General features: G+C 36.4%; 1 protein-coding gene across 3 annotated transcripts; it reads right to left on the reverse strand.

The window, feature by feature from the left end:
• Positions 1-309: 309 nt before the first annotated feature.
• LOC129809417 (protein mahjong) lies at positions 310-18226 on the reverse strand. Of its 3 annotated transcripts, none has more exons than XM_055859231.1 (7): positions 17930-18226; positions 17529-17679; positions 11921-13416; positions 6747-6969; positions 4706-6680; positions 994-1218; positions 310-879 (listed from the first exon to the last, which is right to left on the reverse strand). In XM_055859231.1, the coding sequence occupies exons 1-7, from the start codon at positions 18046-18048 to the stop codon at positions 557-559; spliced, it is 4512 nt and encodes a 1503-aa protein (XP_055715206.1). In that variant the 5' UTR covers positions 18049-18226; the 3' UTR covers positions 310-556. The 3 variants fall into 3 exon arrangements, with proteins under 3 accessions (XP_055715206.1, XP_055715205.1, XP_055715204.1); XM_055859230.1 differs by having other exon boundaries at positions 6747-6984; XM_055859229.1 differs by having other exon boundaries at positions 4706-6969.
• Between the last annotated feature and the right edge of the window lie 307 nt (positions 18227-18533).

Raw genomic sequence — 18533 nt, forward strand, 5'->3', positions numbered from 1 at the left:
CAGATTGATCAAAAAATACACTAAACGCACTAAACACTAACACATTGCTTTTAAAATGATATTTCACGCGCATAATTGAAAAAAAAAATATGAAAGCGTTTTGCTGTTCCTTTGAGAGCACTATTGACAAAAAAATCTATACAGCTTGTTTAAAAATTTCATGAAATTTACCATCCCTTAATGATGAAATCATACCAAAAGGGGAAAAAATTACAGAGGGTTTCTTTTTCATTGAAAAAGGGGGCGCTTGTCATTGAAAAACCTGCCAAGATCACTTTGTTCTTCACCAAATTTCGAATTCTCTCCAACTTTTGTTGAAAATATATCAATATTTAATTATCTTTTACTTACATTTTTTATTGATGTTTCGACATTACTTGGAAAATGTGTCACGCACGAATATTCCCTCCAAATGACCTCTCTAATTTCTTGATCCACTCATATAAAAAAATCATTGTTGGGGGGTATTATGTACAAAAAAAGCAGCTAAAAAGTCCTTTTGATGAAATCAAAATTATTAATCCGAAATCAATGAGGTCTTGACGAAGAATTTCTCTTAATCCGATACACTTGTCCACGAATCATCATCCTGCTCCGGAATAAATAAATCCTCCGCTTCAGCCTGATTTTCCTGCTCTTGCTCATCCTGTTGCTCATCATTGTTGGAGTCAGACATGAGAGACAATTCACTCCCAGAATCATCACTGCTGGATGTACTGCGTGGCGAAAGACCAAGTACCCTCATAAAATTCCTCCTTGCTCCCTGACGCCGTCGTCTTCTTCGATTGCCCTGACGTCGATCACCACCACCCTCATTATTACCTCCCTCAGCGTTATCATTTTCACCGCCCATATCTCTATCATTGTCCCGCAGGAGAGCTTCAAGAGAAAAAAATTCATAAATCTCGAGTTATTTTTGATTGCTGCATAAAAAGGGTTTGTTCAAATAATTTAGGCTACTGAGTCATTTCACAATTTCTAGCAGAAACTAACCTTCAACAGATTCAGTATCAGATATTGTGCCATCCTCAGAGCCTTCAGATTCATCATCTTCATCCTCAACTTCGTCCTCTACATTCTTCTTGCGACCCACATTGTACAGTCGAATCACGGATTGCTCCACAGAGTCGTAATCCCCATTGTTCTCCACAACAGCAATCGTGCTGCCGTACTTGTTCACCACAAGATCATGAATATTCCGTTTCACATCCACTGTGGCTGCAAATGCAAAACAATCAAGAAAGTCGAATTAGATTGAATAGATGGACGTAACAAGAGGTAAGTTATGTTCACTAATTAATAATTTTATAAATAACTGATAGATATTTGATTTTAAATATTAATTTGAATATTTCTAATAAACAATGATTATACAGCCTTTTTTTGTAATTCAAAACCAGAATTCTCCTATTCTAATAGTTTTTATTGTAGAAATATTTTGTTTATTGATTAATATAAAAATGTAAGAGAAGAGCACCAGCGAACGGCAGTGTTCCTCGGATCGTCAGGTTATTATATCGTATTGTTGCACCAATTCAAATGATTTTTTAAACATTTTTGGCTACTTTTCACCATATAGGGTAAAGTGGGATAAGTTGGACAGTGGTACAAGTTGGACAATGGTACAATTTGGACAGGGCTTTTTGTCTTGATAAATTTATTACTTCATTTTTATTTGTATATTTTTAATGTTTTAGTTTCATAATTTGGTTCCTTGTGTTTTAAAACAAATTTTGTACTGTATTTATCAAGAAAAAAGCCATGTCCAACTTGTACGGGCGAATTGTCCAACTTGTAAAACTAATTCCAAATTATACACTTTACCCTACAGTAACGTTCAAAACATTAAATACACCCTTCGTAAGTTTAAAGGGACAGATAATCCTAACCGGCTTATGTAGGTGAGATTCTTAATGTGAGCTAACTCGAAATGTATGCAAATTCGATTTAGAGCTGAAGTTGGGGGACGCCATTCAGTTATCTTGAATCAAATTCGTGAAATTATACAAATTTTGTATTTAAACCAAAATATCAAGGATTTGGATGGACTGGCAGAAAAGTGATATATGGGTGAAACGTAAACTAGAAAGTTCTCTATAATTTTGCCATAGAACTTGATCTCATCGATTAATCAGAAGCCGAGATAATCGAGGTTGTTTGTTTCTGAACTCGTTTTTTCGGCCAGAGCGCCCCAAGTGTTCATTTGGTGAACTTCAACTATATGAAAGAATTGTTGTATTTTGTGAGACTTTCCATTTAAAAGCCTATTTTAAGTGTCTTGGTCGAGTAGAAACAGTCAAATTGGCATCTGAGTGGTTTCAAAGCGTTATTATGAGAAAAGTCAATTTTTTCACACTTAAACGGCAAAATCGGAGAGATAGCGTAATCTAAGCGGAAAATGATGTATGGACGAAATATAGAGACAAATGTCCTCTACAATTATGTAGAAGTAATCATCAAAATCGGTTCTGCGACAGTCGAGATAATTGAGGTTATCTGATATATAAATTGGTTTTTCGACTGTGGCGCCCCTGGTGTTGCTCCTACGAAGTTCATATATTCTAGAAAGTTGTAGCATTTTGTGAGATCTTTCGTTTGAGTCCTCACGCATCAAAATCGCTCAAGTAGAACCGGAGATATGATTTTTGAATTTCGTGAAATTTGACCCCTCATATCTCCGCTTCTATTATAACCACAGTGCCCTTACGCCCCTTTTTGAAAACGTCCTAGACTAGACTACAACACTCTCAAATTTGATTAACTTGCACAATGCCGTTTTTTGAGAAAAATGACTTTGAATTTTGATGAATTTTGACGCTGTCGCAGCGCCACCTGTGGTGACTTTTTGAAGTATAATCGGCCGGACGGATGGCCATGAAAATCGGTTTTTCCTGGTATGATATTCGGGTATGACACGATCTAATGAGATCACATTTCGCATCGGGCCACAGAAGCCGATATTATGAAAAAGAATCTCAGCTAAAAACATAGTCAAAGAAAAAGAAAAAATTAAATTAAATGAATCCATTTTACTATGATACTTTACCGATACATTAGTGTTTCTAAACCGGTAAATTCGGCTTGAAAATTTCTAAATTTGTTGTTTAATTTAATAAAAATTATTGTTTAACTGCTGAAAGTAAGAAAATGTTTCTAGAAGTTCCTTAGGATAGTACAGTGGGACCTCGATAGAGTCAACTCCCGATAGAGTCAATCTCCATTAGAGTCAACAGCTAGTTTTTTACTCTACGGACTCCGATAGTGTCAACTTGGACCCAAATTGACTCCGATAGAGTCAAAACTTTTCTTGTATTATATTGAACCAATAATATTATATGATTTTATTATGATCTTTTTGAAATAACCAGTCTTATTGTGTATCTACGTAACACTTTGAATACAAGAAAAAATATTTATGTAAGGACATGGTAATTTTTTGATAAAATTCGTAGGTATATTAACCGCGTAATCATTTTCCAACAAAATATTTTTCTTTACGTGATTTTAAGCTCTTTGACGGATTGAAAGTTCTCTTGTCTAAAGATTTTTGATTAGGTCTATGATCACAATGTAAGGAATTTTGAGCCATCATTAATTTGTAAGTGAATAATATTATGGCAAAAACAAAAAAAATGAACACGAATTACACGAAACGTACAGGATGCTAGATTTTCTGAGAATAACGTAGTGAAGGAACTTTTCTAAATTTATTCGAACTTTTGTAAAACCTTACTTCTTTAAAAAATGTACATGATATTCGATCATAAAAATTATGCCTTAGACACACTTACGACTTAAGCCGAGAGACGACTTAGTGGAAAATGATAGAAATGCACTTTAACAATTATTTCTAATATAATTACGCTAAGCCGTCTCTCGGCTAATCCTCATGTCTGTCAAGGCCCTTACGCTTCTAAAGCAAACGTCTAAATTCATTAAAATATCAGTATCTCAAAAGAAAATTTGGATCAAAAACAAAAAAGGCCACAAAAAATTAAATTTTTTTAGCAATTTCCTTGAAAAGAAATCGCCTGCGAGTATGCAAATTTTCTTGATGCATAATGCCATTTCGCGCGTTTTCTCGGTCCCGAAAATGTGGGTAATCCCGAAACTAAGTGTATTTACTAATAATAAAAATATTCTTAAAAATCATTCTTTAATCTCCAACTTTTGCCTAAACACACGATTTTTTTGGACCAGAGGGTATAGAATTTATGGATTAATTTAATAAAATATTCTACTATCGTGTTGAATTTATCAATGATCTAGTACAAACATAAAATAATACACCTTTAAATCAAAATTTCACATTTTAATTGATTTTTACGAACTCCGATAGAGTCAACGAATCCAATGCCGTCAACAGGCCTGGAAATAATTAGTTGACTCTATCGAGGTCCCACTGTATTTAATAAATTTTCGTGGAAAATTTTCCAGGAATGCGAATTAAGAGTATTTTTGTGGAGAGGTTGTTCTTGATGGAATTTAAATCTAATGCGGTTATAGAGGGAGCTTTCCTCGAATTTTCATGAGGTATTCTTGAATATTCTTGAGGTGTTCTTCTGGTACGTTGACTTTCACACTTCATGTTTTTCCCATATTCCTTTAATGAATCTGAGTTAAGTTTTTTTTTTTTCAGGAAATGTATGACTTAAGACTATCTATTAAAATATATTGATAGTGTGAATTTAAAAAAAAAACTCACCAATGCTTGTGTAGTCGTAACTGTCCAATGTCTTAAAGCTCGACTCGAAGCCATAATTATCTTCCAGGTTTGTATCCTGCTCAACACTAATGGCATAGATGACATTCTGCGGTGAAAAAATTGTCTGGCACTGATCAAGTATTGGCACAGTTCGCAACAGATGAAACGTTCTCAGATCCCATACTTCTGTATTCGACACCACTTCCAAGCCATTGGGATGAAAGACTCCGGAGAGGGTTTGATTGAGTTTGTCAAATTTGTGAATTTGAACTTGACTCCTGACATCCCACAGAACCCCATCTGACAGGATGAGTTCATCAGTTGGACAGAAAGTGGCTCGATTCCTCGTGTAATGATTGGAGACTTTGGGCTCAAATGTCTGTGAATTGCCACCTGTATGAAGATCATAAATTGTCGCAACTTCACCCTTCGTGCAGAGTACTTTGTCCTGAGTCACATTGCTAAATTCACAGTAATCCTCATCAAGAGCCGACCAGAGAAATTCAAACTGACGATTTTCCACTCTCCACACTGTAGAATTGAACGGAGGTGATTGCCACTGAGACGACGTCAGTAGGAACTTTCCATCGCGACTGAGTTTGAGACTGCTGACATTGGAATCATGACAGGCATAGGAGAATTCTTCAGTATTGTCATTGATATTGTAAACTTTAACTTCCCCATTGAAACATCCCACGACGACATTTGAGGAACATGGAAAGAAGTCACAGCATGTGAAAAAGAGATCCGGCTCCTGGGACCGTATAGTTCGGGTTGAGCAAAAATTTGAATGTACCAAACGTCGATCTAAGCGCCTTGAATTGAATCCAGCATGACGTCTGAAGAATCGATCGGCAAAATTGAGGCACATTCCGGAAATTTTATTGGGACGGGGATCTGGACATTTGTGCGGTACAAACAGATCAAATTGTGGACATGTTGACATGGGATTCTTGCAAAGAGCATGTTGATTGGTCAGATATTCCGTTATTATTGTTTCCAGTGTTATGCTACTTGATGGCTGATAGCTGGTCATTTCACGTTGATTTGTCGAAACACTGAATGAATCCGACGAACTTATCTGCTTCTGCAGTGATCTCTGGCTGCTATTTTGTGATTCCTTGGTATTGGGTTGATTTGTTGGATTACTAACTGGAGCTGTTTTCTTGATCAATTTTATTGGTGTACTTGCACTGACAAAAGACTCCTCGACATCCATCTTCCCATTAACTGGATTCTGTACTGAACCTTGAAGTGATTCAGCATTGCTGAATGATCCACTGCTCAGCAAAGCAGATGAATTTCCACTGGATTCATTGAATTTATTGGTTCTTAGGCGACTTCTGGATACATGCACAGAAGTCGGCGATCGAAAACTATACGGAGATAGATGTAGCATTGATCGCTGCTGCTGTTGATTGTTAACCGTCAGCAATCCAGCTTCTCTCTGCAGTGTTGAAGCAGCCTCCGAAAGTCCACGTGACAGCAAATGCTGATGAATCAACTGATACAGCTGATTCTCATTAAATTGAATTTTTGTCTGTGCTACAACATTTGCCTTGTGAATATTGGCCAAGGATGCATCAAATTGACTATTACTTGTCTTTGTCTTCCCCGAAACGCGTTCCATCAATTCCAATGCATACTTCTGAAATTGCACATGTTCTGTTCGCTTCTCCTGCAGAATTGGATCTCGCATGAGACTCTGCAGTTGACCATTTGTAAACAATGGCAATTTACTAATTATCTGTTTCACAGTATCCGATCTTGCTAATCCCGCCAGAGCCCTACAAGCCATCCCACGTATACAATCAGCATCTGTGATTGGTGCTTTAATCTGCATCAGCGATAGCAAAACAATTATCCCATTGGTACTTCTAACACATTCCCATATCGCCTGAATAATCTCCTCAGAAATCTTATTTACCGATGACTTTTTCTTTGCTGAACCAAATCTTATGACAATTCCACTTGGCTGTAAAATATCACAATTTCTCAAAAACATTCTAAAAAAAAACCCCAAAACAGTTGAAAGACTTACCCTATGGATCGGAGCACAGACACAATGAACCAAAACTGCAAGAGCGGACTTTTGTACTTCAGCATCAGCTACAATTTCACCTTCAGCTCCTCCCAAGGTCACATTCATTCCCGTTGTTGATGCACCATCCGGCAACTCGAGCCGCTCACAAAATACCTGATGAACCTTAGGCATCACACAACAGATCGATAGTGCATCGAAAGCTGATCGAACAGTTTCGGCCCTGCAAGTTTCAAAACTAGTATTCAATGAGAGGTAGTTCACAATTATTACATATTATTTCTAATTTAATCCTTTCCAAAAACTGAAAAAAAACAAGCATTTTTAGACCGAGGAGACGTATCTGAGGAAGCTTGCGGCTACAATTTAAACAACAACTTGTTGATTTCACTGCTCAAATTCCACAAAGAGAACAGAATGTGAAGTCTCTCTCGATTTTTTTGTCCTTCGAAATTTCTATCTCCCATCCCTTGGGGACCCCTTTTCTCAACATATCTTCACATTTCAGACGATTTGTGAGAAGTTTTATCGCGCTGTTTAACCCTTTGAATAGTCTACCTGGCCGGTTGTTACCAGATCTAAAGGCCAAATAGGTGGAGATAGCGACTTTGGATCTTCAGGGGCCCTCCTATAAATCGACCCATATAGTCATTCGAGGAGAGTTGGAACAGTGGGAGAGATGGACCACTTCGCCTCCTGCGTACACCCTATTCACGATCTCCACCTCATTTGGTCTATTTGTGCCCTTCAACATTCTAATGAAAACCCCCAAGTTACAGGTTTCTAGCTTTAAAATTGTACGAAAAAAATGAAATTGAATTTTTTGGATGTCTGAAAAATGGTCAAAAAATTTTATTTCGCCATAAGAATACGTGTATTTGGGGGTTGAGGAGAGATGGAACTCAATGGTTTTGGCATCACTTCCGGTGTGAATTTTGGTCAATGTTCTTCAAAATCTTTTCAAGTAAGGGCAGAATCACATTGACAGTAAAATGCTCACCGTCACCGTCAAAGCCCTCACCGTATTTTGTTGATTTACGCATTTTCATTGTAATTTTTACGCAAGTTCTCAATTACAGTGTTACATTATGTCATACTCGGTGGCATTAGGTGAAAATAATATAAGAAAATTGAAGAAATAACACGAAAATGCGATAAACGGTGAGCAAAAAAACTGTACGAAAAACTGTAGCAAAAAATCCTACAGTTTTTTGTTTTGCTTACCGTTTATCGCATTTTCGCTTTATTTACACAATTTTCTTATACTATTTTTACCTAGTGCAATCGAGTATGAGACTACGTACTATCGTAATGGAAAATTTGCTTAAGAATTGCAATGAAAATGCGTAAACCAACGAAATACGGTGAGGGTTTTGACGGTGACGGTGAGCATTTTACTGTCAATGTGATTCTGTCCTAAATCTTAGAAATTATTTTCCCTAAATTTCTGGTAAGACTGACTTGATACACTCAACGAAATTGCCATCGAAGTATATGAGCCACATATTCCACAAAATAAATCATTTATACTGCAAAAATAAAATAAACTCCAATAAATTCAATGAAATAGTGTTCATGTCTTAAATCACTTCCCTCCTATTCTAAATTAATAAAATAAACTATAAATATTTTGCTAAAATTAGGGGTGTTCCATCTCACCCTCACTTTTTTTGAGTGCCTCAAAATGCAACTTTTTTACATCCTATTTTTCGAAGTGACTATTTTCATCTAGGCTTTTCTAATATTGATATCTTAAATTTAGAGTCTTCAAATGATAAACCAGTAAGATTCGTCTTTGTCTCGCATTCAAAACGTATACGTAATATTGAATATAAAAAAGGTGTTCCATCTCTCCTCGAATGACTATATACCATTAACCCATTCAGTCAATGTAACCAGAAATACTTGAGATAGAATGTTGATATTTTGGGATTAGTTTCCTACAGATTAGTAGATGAATTTTTTGAAAAGAAAATTTTTTTTATCTATTATGGGGGCGCGGGGACGGGGAGCCTCCGTCAAACACACGTCTTAACGGTCACTGAATTTAAATTCTGTGCATTAATTCATTACAAACTCTATTGCTTTAGATAGAGTGATTATCCAAGAACACCAATTGGGAACTAGAATTCAAATCAGGAAAGAGGAAAGAGGTCAATTTTAACAAATTCGACGAGATGTCGTATTTTCCGTCCGCCATTTTGATCAAAAATTTTGCATGACCTTCCGCGAAGCAAGAAAATAATAACAAAATGTATTTTCATCTCTGTCGGACTATTTTTCTCAAGTAATTGAATAACTAACGTTACTAAAAATTCAGATTAAAATTTCCCAGAAATAAATCATCAAAAATCACTCAATTTGCGTATGATGTATAATGCAATGGTAAAGAATGGGTTAACATGACTGTTCGCACCAAAAAAGTGGTTGCGTATCTAACGCTAATTTAATCTTGATCAGAGAAAGGCGCTGGTGCTTAACCTTCCCTCTTTTTCTATATGTCTTGTCATTACGTCACTTCTTGTAAATAAATGGTGAAGAAAAGTCGTGTTGTGTATCTCATCGTCAAAAATTTGATCCATCCTTCACCAGATAACCAGGAATATATATTTATTTAGGTGAGTTACCATCAATGACCATAATTTTTCCACTAGGGGTAGGCTTTGAACTTTCGCACACAAAAAAATTATGTTTAAGTTTAGTAATTTTTTCTGACTACCATGCAAACCGTATCGATTCTCCAACTATACCAAAAAAAAATCTCATACTTATAAGGTTCATAATCCCACCTCAGATAATCCCAGGAAATCCTCAGATTTTCCTCTAAAGGAAAATGAAAATTTAATGACGATTTGTGCGAAAGTTCAATCAAGTTTCCATCTTCGCACACGATTCACGTCATCATTGAACACCCTATTTTTACCTTAAATTTTGCACCGGACACTAAAAGTTGCACATCATTGTTTGAAGGGAACTCTAATCTACTTGATTAAACCGTTTTTATAAGGAAGAAAACGCTTTAATATCACTTTTTTGGAACTTTTCTAAGAGATGTTTTCATGACACTAAAAACAACTTTTTTGCTTTATTCCATGAGAATTTCACTCTGGAAACGGTAAATCTGGTGAATGCTTTCTGGAAAAGTCCAAATATCACCAAATTTACACGAATCAATAAGTTTTTAAAGCTAAAAATTGACAACTCTGCAAGCGAGAAGGCCGCACAAGATTCCACCATTTCACTACGAGCTGGATATGCTCAAAAACGTTTGAATGCGCATCATTGAAGATTTCTCTGTCCCTACAGCTACAGGAATCGGGATTTAGCACAGAGATTGAGCTTCAGAGGGTGAACAGGCCAAACTTCTCACAAAACAGTCTCTCATGGACAATTTTTTTCTTTAACGTGAAAAACAACACAAAAGTGAGGTTATGTCAAAGATTCTCAAAAACCAGTTGTAAACTGTGTGAGCTTATTGTAGATGTGATTCTTTCATTGTACAGTCGAGTTCCTCAAATTTGAACTCCTCAAATTTGAACGACGGTTGAGTTCAAAATGTAAAATTTGAGGTTATGTGAAGAAAGTTTTGCGTGTAGTGCCATTTTTCTCTGGTATTTCCTCAATATTATCGTATTATATTGACTTCCGCAACAAATTCCATTTATTTCACAATAAATTACATTAATATATTCTCTAAAGTTGTTTATCTTAATTTACGGAAAGTGCATTTCACATGAATTCCGTTACGTTTTGGAAAATATCGTTCAAATTTGAGGAGTGAAAAATGTCATCTATACCCCCCAAATGTTCAAATTTGAGGAACTCTACTGTACATTCTGTTTGTGTAAGCTTGAAAAATATTTTTACATTAAAGAAATGCAAAATTGCTTAAAAATTACTCAACTGCGGTCTATTTGAGTCCAATTACTTCTTGTTTATCAACTTTAAGATTTTTAAGTTTTACTTTTGAGTGGTGTATCAAATCGGTAGATTACAAAAGATGTGAATATGAGGAATCGCATCTAAAATTAAGTTTCCTGGAAAATGTGCGAAGAAGCAATGTCTTCTATGTGCGATCGATCAAAGTGAGTCAAGTTTGTGAAATTTCTGCCACACACAAAAGCGGCCTTCTTCAGCAAAAAAGGTTTTTACATAAATATAAACCCTAATAACCCCTCTCCCTCCTGTGATAGTCGTTTTTCAGAAAAGTGATATTAATTGTGCAAAATCGTATGAAGTATTAGACATCAAAATTACAATTTTGGACCTGGGGTGATATGATATCTCATTTTCGATACTATCGACTATCGATTCTGAAAAATTTGAACGATAGCAGAACTTCCTGTAACTAATATAGATATTTATCAACAGCCAGATTCTTTTAAGAATGTTTCAATGAATGGTTCAATAAATATGTAAAAAGTCGACATTCACTTAATATAACAAATATAGATTTATCGATACTGTCGATTCGATAGTGTCGAAAAGTTATCATTCCAGCCCTGTTTTTAATTTTTGCTTCCTGAAACTAGGAAAAAAGGATTATACTCCCAATTTTTTTTTTGGAAAGGTGGGATTTAAGACTATCTATTGAAATATATAGCCATAGGTAAGATTCATAAACGAATACGGAAGAAATACGAAGTGTTTGGATGTAGCGTATGTGCGAACGATCAAAGCTTTCCCCTATATTTGCCCTAGCTTATTGAATTATATAATTACCAGCGATTTGAAAGAGTTTTCTCGAGTGGTCAAAACCGAGTCGATGAGAAATAGCGATTTTTAGTTTTACCGAAACTCCCTTAGGGTAACACAGGGTAATTCGGAATTATGGCTATTTTGGAATTTTGAGATGTTCTCACTGTTTCAGACGGTCAAAGAGAAAAAGGAAACCACGATGAAGTACGTAACTTCTTTGTTGATTTTCCTTACGCTGTAGGTCAACCCTGAGATCCTTAATGATTTTCATTTGTACAACATCCTTCTAAGCCTTAAGCAAACGTTATAAACCCATTTTTTGTTTACTCGAAAATGAATTTCACTTTGAACAACGATTTTAGAAATCAAAAAGGGGGACAATTCGTTCACCTACTACGCCAATGGGATTCCAAATCAATTGGGGTAAAAATTAAAATGTTTGTAGCAGAAAATAGGGAAAAAGATGTCTAACTCACCGGCCGCTGTAGTTCCAGTCGTATGTAAGAGCAATAATCCTTATTAAAATGGTGATACCTCCATAATCCAGAAGTTTATCTACTGGTGCCCAGTGCGCTCTCACTGGCAACATCTCCTGCAGCATTCTCACTTGATCACTGATGACCTCAGGATTGCACTTCGGAGCCCTGAACTGTGGTTGCATGCCATAGGTGTTGGATGGCGACTGCTGCCGCGTCACTTGGGCATACTTGAAGTACAGGTGACTCTCCATGTACTTCTTGAGAGACACACACACATGTCGCACTAGCTGACGAGCTGCACACTCCTCATCGTCATTGAGATTGACGTCGTCATTACTGGACAATATGGGGAGCACTGAGATGACATTGTAGAGCTTCCTCAAGCCATCTTGACTGTCAAATTCATCCAGAATCACCTTGAACTGGAAGGACAAACCGAAGAACATTGTTGCATGACACCGTCCAGAATCATGAGAACATCCCAAAAGCCACAGAGCGTATGTCACTAGCTCAGAAATCAATTTTGGTGGCATCAGACAAATTCTCTCCATGGCATCTTCACAGTAAGCCAAATAGTAGAGGGCTATTGAGACTCCTGTGGCAGCAATACTAGGCCGGGGTACCTGTAGAAGTCTCTGGAGACCACCATTGGCCACAAATTCAATGGAAAACTTCTTGTGACAGAGCAGAGAAGCCAGATATTTGAGTGCCTCGAATGCCATGCAGGTCTCTTTGGGATCTAACTTCTCAATGTACTTGAAAATCAATGCCATGGCATTATTCTCAAATACTTGCCCCAGAAACTCCTGGTACTCCCCCATTGAGGCTAAATAGCGCAGGATTAGCATTTGACTGGTTGCCGTTGTAGGTGGATGAATTGGAATTGTGTTGCGAACATGAAATTTATTTTCTGTATTGCTAGTGCTCAATTCATTCTGCAGAAGAGTGTTGAGATTGATGGAATTGCGAAATTTGGAGATACTTCCATTTGGTATTTTGGGACTTGTGGTGGATTTTCCAGCTTCTGGACTCGTTGGGGCAGAACCACCACCGAGATGTTCATCTGATGGTCCATCGGTGTCCATTGCTGTATCATCATGAATTTCCAGATTAGTTGCCGATGATGTGTTCTCAGTGGCTGTGACTTTGGGATATTGATAAACCACCTTGGCCGCTTGGAGTGTGTGCAGACGCTTCAGCATTATGGGCAGCAATTGTGTATTCTGATCACGAAATCCCGTGGCAGTCTCCTGAACCTCCATCGAAGCTGCCAGAAGGCCCGTGGCATAGCTCTGCAGGGGTTCAATACTGTTCTCAGCCCAAGAGTACAGGCGATGAATAAGATAATCATGCTCACGTTGAAACACCACTGATGTCTCCAAACCCGGCATTATCACCAGAATCAACCGACATGCCGCAACATTGAGCTCCATTGAACTCTTAGAAATGCTCTGACGTGTGAAGAAGTTGTCTCGGAAGTAATCATTCATCAGCTGAAAATCATCCCAATTACCCTTATAACAAATCTCTAGTCAAGGTCCACATGTGAAGCTTTCAGCTGTGATTCTTTCCTTTAAGTATTTTCTTAAGCAGAAAAGGATTTAAAGAAGTCTTAACAGTGACTTGGTGAAATGTTAAGCATCTATATATAACGTACAGAGTACGGTTTTGGAACAAAGCATAGATCTGTGGATTGAGAGCAGGAATCGAATAAAATACCCTTCTAGTGATGAGGTTTTTCTTTAAATCATTTGGAAATATTAAGATGATTGAGATTAATTCATCAATGTGATAATTTGAAAATTCCTAAATTTTGAGCTCAAATATTTACTCATAGTCGGAGATTTGAAAAAATATTCTAGATTACTAAACTAAAACCTTCTACTTTACGGTTACATAGGGTAATGCCCTAGACACATTTACGACTTAAGCCGAGAGACGACTTAGTGGAAAATGATGAAAATGCAGTTTGACCATTATTTCTAATATAATTACGCTAAGCCGTCTCTCGGCTAATCCTCATGTCTGTCAAAGACCTAAGATGTGATAATTCGGAAGATTTTATTACTGCTTTAGATGGTCAAAGAGAAAAAGAAATCCACGAAGAAGTACAAAAATTTACATTCGAAAGTACTTTCGAAATTCGAAATGTGTTAGAAAATCTCAAAGTTCCGAAATTGACATGATTCCAAATTACCTCATATTACCCTACAAACTTTAGAATAAAAATTAATTTTAGATATTCAGAATAAAAATGTCTATGGGACACCGGTGTTCCAATCGTCCTTAAAAGGTTAAGATCAAGAACGTAGCGAAGTAAGGTAAGGGAGGTGCCATTAAACCCCCATTCCTATACGATATACAATATTTTTTTAATATAAAATTAAAAATAATGCAAGAACACTAAGATTTAAGATCAAATGGGGTAATTTGGAATCATTTCTAATCTGGAATTTTAGGATTTCTTCATTGTTTCAGGTGGACAAAGAGTAAAAGAAGACCATAAAATAGAAGAAAAAATAAGATGAAGAAAAGGAACAGCACTTCTTCATGTTTTTCTACTCATTCTAAAACATTACAGAAATCCCAAAATTCTAAATCATAAATTATTTCAAATTATATGCCATTTTACTATAGTAATAATAATAATAGGGGAGACTGGGGAGGTTTGGGACAGGGGTAGTGTGGGACAAGGCGATTCTTTCATTATTTTTTTTTAAATAAATGGGATGTAACAACTTACTCAATCGTAGACAATATTAAGATGTATCTTGTCTTGACTAAAAGAATGAATATCCTCAGTTTTATTGTTTTAATTCTATGAACACTTTTTTAAAAATTGATAAAAATTGTATATTTTGACGTCTCAGTTTTCCTCTTTGTATTTTATATCAGCGATATAATCAAAACTTTTTTATCTCATTAGGTAGCAGTGTAATCTGGGAACATATTTTTATAAAAGTTTCAGAGATTATACGCTCTTGTTTTTTACATAAAGGTTTTAAATACCAAAACTACCCGCGGGGATGTTTGGGACACCTGAATGGGGATAAATGGGACATTGATTTTCGACAATATTGTAGGTGGCATGCAATTGTTTATTGTCAAAAAGAACAGTAATGCCCAGTTTCTACTGGAAATCTCTCTCTTGTGCAAAGTTTATCAGTGGAGCAGATTTCTCCAACTACAGGGACAATTAAACCATCAATGTCTTGGGAATCAATAATTCCTTCTCAGAGAATATTCGAACTTTGCCCAATCTCGTTAAAATCTATTTTCTCGAGAATTTCTTGAACAATATCCTCTACAATTTTTACAAGTTCTCCAGAAAAGGCAAGGCGAGAGCTAATTCAAAGAAATAAGGAAAAAACAGGTACTATGCAGTTGTCGTAAAATCAAACAGGAATCCGTCAATGAGTTCAAAACTAAAAGTCTTAAGATAATCAACTCGCCTGAAGAATTTGATGATCATGATTGCAATATTTATAATAAAAAAAGCAAAGAAAGGTAGATGGAAAATAAGAAGAAAATACTTTAAATAATTGATTGACAATAAATGAGTCTACTGTACAAATAAAATTGATATTAATTTCTAAGTATGAAATAAAAGATGAAACATTTTTATTTCTATCAGAAATATTTTTAATCTAGTATTTAAAATTAATTACCGTGATCCAATAATGCAAATTATGCGAGAAAAAATTCGTCCCATGGGACGAATTTTTTCTCGCATAGGGTGGAATCACCAGTTCTCGCCAGTGCCCCACTTCTCGCCACTTACATTGAAATCGCTATTTTTCGCAATTTATGAAATAAATGAGTCGCAATTTTTTTTGTATTGTTTCTGCTTCTACGCATAGAATCGAAAAATAATAATTATTCGTTTTGGATTCACGATTTTGATCACTTTTTAGAGCAATATTTTAAGCAAGTGCATCGAATCCAACATCTCTTACCAAATGTACTAAGTGTCGTCAAATTTTCATCAGGCCAAAAATACCTATTTGGGTAAATAATTTGTCTATTGAATATTTAATTGCACTTGTGGAATACATAAAATTTGTATTTAGTCACTTAATATTTCATTTTATATTATTTTTGTATAAAAATGAGGCATGGCGAGAAGTGGTAATATTCTAGAATTGATTTTACCACCTGTCGCCATATCTTTTCAATAGGCGACGCTAACTTCACTTCGTACATTCTCAGTTGTCAAATCTGCATTGTTTACTTTCTGCAAAAGCCCCATAATTTGATTTCTCAAATAAAAGTGAAGAAAAATCATTTAAGGAGAGTAATAATAAAGTGATCACAAGGAAAGAGAAATGGTGAATGTATTCTTTTCATAGCATTGCCTAAAATAACCGAGTGTGGGTCTTTTCAAGTGGGTGGCGAGAAGTGGTTACAAATTTTACAAAACTGGCGAAAAGTGGTAAAAAGTGGCGACGAAATGGTTATTTTTGCATTATTAATAAAAATCAGTTTTTTAAGTAGTCCAGCGTTATGTTCTAGGATTTATTGTTTTCACGTATCTAGAGCCAATACATCTAAGTAACTTTGTGTCAAATTTGACTTATCTTGTAACAAGGATTCAAAAGTTATGATTAAATGAATTTAATTTTTTCCTAAACATGGCAATAGCCGGTTATTCCACCCTATGCATACTGCCACATATCGGGGAGGTTTGGTACAAAGCGTCAAGTTAAATGTTTTATCTTCTCCAAGAAAACTAATTTGTGTCATACCTAATTGTGTCATAATGTGTCATACCTGGCAGCTTCCCCCCTTCCCACACATCCTGGTGAGTACTGCTTGTCAGTCTGCAGAGAAAAGATCGTTTAACACGACAAAAGACTACACAGCCTGAGAAAAAGCATTTCCGCCGTTTGGCTTTGGAGGCTGGTCGTCAACGCTAAGACGGCGGCGGACGCTTGGTATGGGGGGCTAATATATAGGCACATGTTGGTAATAAAAATACATACATACATACATTTTATTTTCCAAGTTCTATCGAGTACTTTTTATAAAGTCAATACCCATAAGTATCCTATAGACTGCATAAAATTATGATACGCTATCGTGATTTTTTTGGAATAGTGTCTCAAAGTCAAAATGTGAAAAAGTGTCCCAAACCTCCCCGGTCTCCCCTAATAATAATTGTCAGTCCTATGCTCCGTGAAATCAAGTGCAGTGAAGCTCACTGGATGCAATCTTTTTTTGTCTTTCCAAATTATTTGGCATAAAAATCAATGTGAAAATGGATTTTTGTCAATTTTAAACTGAAAACTTGTAAGAAATTCCCATAAGAAATTTTAAAGGAAAATATAAGCTATATTTTTCAATCTAGTGTTTATAAACAATATCTTAATATTTAATCTTCGAAAAATCATAAAATTTTTAAAATCAGAGTAAAATGGGATTACATCGGTTTTTCAAATCTAAAAGCTCTTTAAATAAAAAAAATCTTTCGTGATATTATTGTAAAATTCAAACTCAATTTTTTTCAAGAAATTCTTCTCAGATCCATGAGATCATTTTTTTCTTACCTCGATATTGATCGAAGAAAGAATCACAGCTTCAGAAAGTCAAACGAACATGTACATACCCTTGTCATAAAATTGTCTTTGCGAAAGAGCAATTTTAGCATTCGCCCAAGTTCACAATCTGGATCTGTCCGTGACGGATGACGTTCATCGAAAGGATCAGGATCTTTCTGCATGTAAATCTCTGTTTCCTCTTCAATCAACTCAGCTAGTCTGCAAGAGAAAAAAGAAAACAAATCTCAGCTGTTTTCTCTAATGATAAACAAAACACATAACCTCAATCTTTGACACAACTTCCCCCCACTTCTGTGGAAAATTCCCCACAAATTCTCCCCAATTCCTCATCCGCAACATGTCCGTTCGTGTCAGTACAAGTACCTCACCTGATTCAATGAATTTCCCAATTGCTAGAGCAGTGGAAATTTCTAGAGATTGTCTGATAATTGCGTCATATTTAACTCACCTTGTGAGAATGGGAGATGGATCGAAGCCCGGAGTGGCGTGCCTCTCCTCCCACAGACGAAAAATCAATGATAAATCTCTTCCCTGGAGTACAGTATCCTGATTCAGTGGTGATGCCATGTTGCCCTGAGATGTGCGCCACAGAGAGAGCCGATACTGGGGGTCTTTTTGCGAATTGCCTTCACCCTAACCTCAATCTCGTTCCAAAGGGTTTTTTTTCCACCCGCTATACCACTCACAATTTCTATGTACAAAGGGATTTTCTCACTTTTTTACATGTGCCTTGACAGACACTTGCATTTGGACCAGAGCCCGGCGCGCGCCGACTTTTAGCCGTTTTTAGCGCGCCGCCCAGGTTTTTTCTTAGCCGCCGCCGCCGAGAAATTTTGAGGCGCGCCGCCGAGCGCGCCGCTGAAAAGTTTTTAGCGCGGCGCCGTTAGGCGCCGAAAAAAACTTTTTGCATTCCAATACAACTTTTTTTATATGTCAATTTCTGCGATTGTTAAATAGGAAATGGGGCACTTTGAATTGGGGCAACTTTGAAACTGTCCTAAGGATGTATGGGTCCCATCCGTCTCTACCGCAACCCACTGTACCCCGACCCT

This window comes from Phlebotomus papatasi, chromosome 1 (assembly GCF_024763615.1).
Source record: "Phlebotomus papatasi isolate M1 chromosome 1, Ppap_2.1, whole genome shotgun sequence".
In the NCBI taxonomy this organism is placed as follows: Eukaryota; Metazoa; Arthropoda; class Insecta; order Diptera; family Psychodidae; genus Phlebotomus; species Phlebotomus papatasi.